The sequence below is a fragment of the Aedes aegypti genome, chromosome 3 (genome assembly GCF_002204515.2).
Source record: "Aedes aegypti strain LVP_AGWG chromosome 3, AaegL5.0 Primary Assembly, whole genome shotgun sequence".
Classification (NCBI taxonomy): Eukaryota; Metazoa; Arthropoda; class Insecta; order Diptera; family Culicidae; genus Aedes; species Aedes aegypti.
In genome coordinates, this window is record NC_035109.1 from 144024855 (window position 1) to 144029603 (window position 4749).

General features: G+C 39.8%; 1 protein-coding gene across 1 annotated transcript; it reads right to left on the reverse strand.

The window, feature by feature from the left end:
• Positions 1–529: 529 nt before the first annotated feature.
• LOC5568509 (abnormal spindle-like microcephaly-associated protein homolog) lies at positions 530–1960 on the reverse strand. The gene is made up of 2 exons (XM_001652283.2): positions 770–1960; positions 530–687 (listed from the first exon to the last, which is right to left on the reverse strand). Exons 1-2 carry the CDS (start codon positions 1958–1960, stop codon positions 622–624), a joined length of 1257 nt encoding a protein of 418 aa, XP_001652333.2. The 3' UTR covers positions 530–621.
• Positions 1961–4749: the final 2789 nt, after the last annotated feature.

Genomic DNA, 4749 nt, shown 5'->3' on the forward strand with positions numbered 1-4749 from the left:
TTGAAAAGTTAGTCGTGACTCAATTTGAAGATTTGATATCGGAAAATGACGATTTAGATGGAACTGAAAAACTGTGCAAAGTTTCAGATATTTTTGAAATGGTCGATCAGAATCGACTTGCATGCCTCCGTGGAATCCCTCAATAGCACATGGGCAAACACTATGACCGATTGAATGAATTGGTTGCTTATCTCATAGTAATTCTCATATAAACTTTGAAGGGCTTGTGCAGTCTCAGTTTTCATCCCAATGAGCTCAAATTTTGGAAGGACACTCAGAATTTGATCTAGAATCAAATAAGTGGTGTGGAGCAAAAACGATTTTTTGTGTCCCATGACCCATACCCTGAATCCACCACTGCTTTTACGACATGACCCCTTCCTACTCATTCCCCGCCTCCCCTAAGAGTGCTACCATCCCGCGCATTAAATCTTATCGCGGTCGGTTGTTCGCGCAACGAATAGCGTCAAAACTGCCTCGGAAACAAGCTACGGGAGCGTGAGAATCTTCGCCAACAGGTAATGTGTTCCGGGAATACATGGTAAGTTTATTAAATGAACGAATGTCAATGTCTCTGTTGCCACGACCTCAGATGCGTGCCCTTATTAGACCGAGAGTCGTTTACTTGTCCTGCTGATTCTGGGTCTGCGACAGCTTCTTTCTCTGGAGGTGCCCTCTAGCTAGGCTCTGTAAATAGATTCATCATAATTTAGTGCGGTCAGCGTGCGGCTATGGTCAAAGGTTGAGGAATTTTTTCGTTTGAACTTACCTGCATTTGGATGGCGGCTTTTTCCCGCGAAGGAGTCAAAGTGACTGACCCATGGGAACTGGTTTTCGGTGGTGGTTCCAAAACTTCTTGAGCTAGGTGGTCCATTGCATCTGTAGTGGGAGAGGTGGAACCTTCTACAGTGTTATTCATAGCAATCAGATCGCCCTTCGTGATTCCACCTGTGTCCTTACGATCTTTATTGGCTACAGAGGAAGTGGATTGAGCTGTCAGGTTTATTGTCTTTAACATCTCTTCACGGTTTGCCTTAGAATCTTCTTCTTTAGTTAGATCGATTCCTAACATGACCTTTTCCCGGATTTTTCTTCCACGGTAAGCTGACTGAATTTTTGTCGCTGCTTCGTTTAATTTACTTGTTTCTGGTTGCTCAAATTCGATTTGTTCTCTTAAAACCATATCAACTATGCGCATAACTTCCTCGCGCGCAGAAAACTTCGGTTCAATCACATCGTCAATGATCTGATTCAAAATTCTAGTCGTTATCAGTTTTTCTTGATGTTTTCTGTACGCTTCCTGAATGACCGCTGCCTTTCTATCCAACTCCTGTCGCTTCCGAGTAAAGTATCCACGGTACGCTGTCTGTATCCTAACTGCCGCTCGTTCCATCTCCTCCTTCGAGGCTCCGCTTTGCGCATAGATTCCAAGGGTATGCTTTGCCGCATCTTGCCAATCACTCGTAACTGCAGGTCCATGATAGTACTTGTACACATTCCTCAGGAAATACGTCTTGTACGCCCTCTCTATTATCTTCCCAGCCTTCAAAGCTTCACTCTCCGAAAATCCACACTCGTCTACCAAACGCTTCAGCACTTCGGCCTCTCTAAATGCATCTCTCAAATTCTCGTCAGATGTTCGTATCTTAAAATGATTCTGAAAGGCTTCCCGTATCATTCGTACCGCCCGTTCCGCCTTCTCCTCGTTCAGCCCGATCTCGTCCAGCATGGTGATTATGTCCAAGCTGGTGTCCAAAACGGTGTCCACGACTTTGTCAGCCACCACTTGGTTCTCTCGACGTATCAACTTGGCCTCCAGATAGTCTGCGACGAAATGGATAACATTTTTCGGCTGAGATCGCAGAACTTCACGGCTTATTTCCAACATGAGTTCTTTCAACTCATCCGGAACGGGAATTACTTTTCCCGGTGTTCGTTGACGATGCAGAAGGTAGTTCATGATGAAAAAAGAAGAAATGATAGAATAACTTGTGTTACAGCTGTTGTTTAAATGGCTACTTCGATGTTCATTCTAGGACGAGGGTAACATTGATAAGGTTTTTGAAGATTTCTGAAAATGCTAATATAGCAATTTTAAATTTTCAAAACAAATACTGGCGCCTATTGCTCGTGACTACAAGCTACATTTTGTTTCCAGAGAGTTTTGAGCATGCTTAAAAGAATGTTTCAAGCTGTTTTTTGTTTAGACTGATTTGGGATAACAGTGATCACTTATGTAAATGAGGGTGGATAATATTGAAAATACCGTTACTTACTGAAATAATGGCTAGGTCAAACTCTTACAAGTCATTTACTTTTGGAGCTGTGTTTGAATTAGGAAACACCTTGAATAATGGAATACACCTAAAATAGGCAATTTTCTGAGGAACTACTGCATTCTTTATAGTAAATGCAGAATTGCATATATTAATGAATATTTCGGCAATGGTATCGTTTTCGGCGATGCCATTTTTAGTAAAAATAGTTTTTTACTTGCTTATATCGTTTACAGAACTCATGTGAGGTATGAATCATCGACAGTGTCATTCATAATCAAGGAAATCATTGCTACTAAAAGTTGAAAAGTTTATGTTTGAATAAACTCAATCGTCGCAAAAATTGTCTTAATAAGCTCATGAATGGAAGAAAGAGAAGCACTAACCATACATTGAAAATGTTTCAAAAAAAAAAAACTGCTAGTACGAACTTTTTACAAGGAGGGTCTTTCCGATCAATGTCATCCATGTTACGATACCTCAGAAATCGCAAGGATTTTAATTTTGATTAATAAATAGGACCACAACATGCGTGTAAGTGAAGTGTTTAATGACTTTCAAAAAATATTTTTATTTTCTTAGAATGTTAGAAAGATTGCTGCTGAAAAGTATTTTCTTGGTCTATTATGATGCATGGAAAATTCAAGCAAGGAATCGTGCAAAATAGCGCTTTTTCCTGATCGCAGGACGCTGTTGAAAAGAGCTATCAGTTCAAACGGGAGTCTTAAGGTCTAAAGGAAGATGAATCGAAGCCAAATCTTAAATTTTCACGAGCAAAAATCTGGATAACCAAATACCCGTTTGAGCTGAAAACTTAATCGATTGGTCACTAGTTGGTGGTGACCAATCGATTAAGTTTTCAACTTTAACGGGTGTTAGGTTCTCCAGACTTGTGCTCTTGAAAATTTGAATTCTGGCTTCGATTTATCTTAACCTTAAGAAAATAACTGCAAGGAATCGACGAGAAATTTTTTGAGCCATTCTTTTTCAACAACAAATTAGCTTTTAGATTCAAATAATCTGTAATACAAAAATATACCTACGTTTTATATTTCTAGTGGTTAACCTACCATAAACAAGTGCCGGTATGGTAACCGGCTCGCTGTTTTCATGCAAATGAATGGACCAAGATAATATCCAGAGTTGCTTAATATCAATCATATCAGCTGATGGCTGATGGTCTAAAACTATCAATATCACTTGCGAGCTATCAATATCACTTTGATTTGACAACCAACAGCAGTGATGCGACATCGCACTCTAGATCAAAATCACTGCAGAATGAGTGATCACGTGGTCATTATCCATGCTATTAATGTTTTTCAGTGACCAACACATAGTTTCAATCTATCTGCAACACTGTCGAAAATATCGTACTGATAAATTGCCATTTTATCTGCTTAATTTAAAGCTAAACTTAACCCATCAGTGATATCCTTAGTCTATCGCCATCAATGCACTGGTGATGGAGTAGACAGCATGATGTTGATGTGATACGGAATGATCCGATTTGTATCGCAGTCGGCCTGTACAAATCAGCAAATTTTAAGTATTGATAGTGACATCGAGCAACTCTGATAATATCACAACCGGGAGATAGAGAAGGATCTTCTCTTCATCGTATCATTGTTAAATTACGTGTAAATTAATTCGTTTGATCAATTTCAACAAGCTTGGTTATCAATGGTTTTTAGGGCGAGATCACAAATTATGCGAGATATGTGTTTTAAGATTCAACATTTACTTTCTATACACTTATCACCTACATGAACATTGTGTAAAAGAAATGGTATTAAACAGACGATTGTGCTGCTTTTCCCCGGATGTCGTATCCCCGAATAACCTCCCTTTTCTTCAAATGCTATTTCCCCGAAAAGTGGTGCATGTCAGAAATGTACCAGAATAGTCTTCAGTGACATGGTGATGAAGTAGCAAGAACGATGAGCAATCCACAGAAGGAGATATTTGGTCATTCTTGTCTAAAAAGATATTGCCAATGATGCAGTAGACGTTGAGACTAGATAGAACCGTCAATAAAATTGAGTAGCATGCATATCCGATGACCGGTTCATTCACAAACCCTGGAATGGATAAATTTATGACAATTTTTAGTGATAAATACATTCCAAGGAAATTGGCCATTCTGGGAAACGGGGTATTTTGGGAACTGGAATTCGGGGAACTGATGTTCGGGGAACCGACATTCGGAGAAAAGTAGCACAGCCTAAACAGACACTACACTACACTCATAATTAAAAACAAATATTTATCGAGCAACGGACTCATGTATCGTAGCCGGTCGTTTGAGAACGTCGCGACCCATTGGAAGCCCACACAATAGAAACCTCAGCCAGCGCAGTTGCTGGCTAGTGTAGTGTGCTATTCCTATACCTAAAAAACAATGCGCTCTCGGGCTAGGCATTGGATATATATAGAAAGCGTTGTGTTTGGATGGGCATCTAATTCTTCCGAA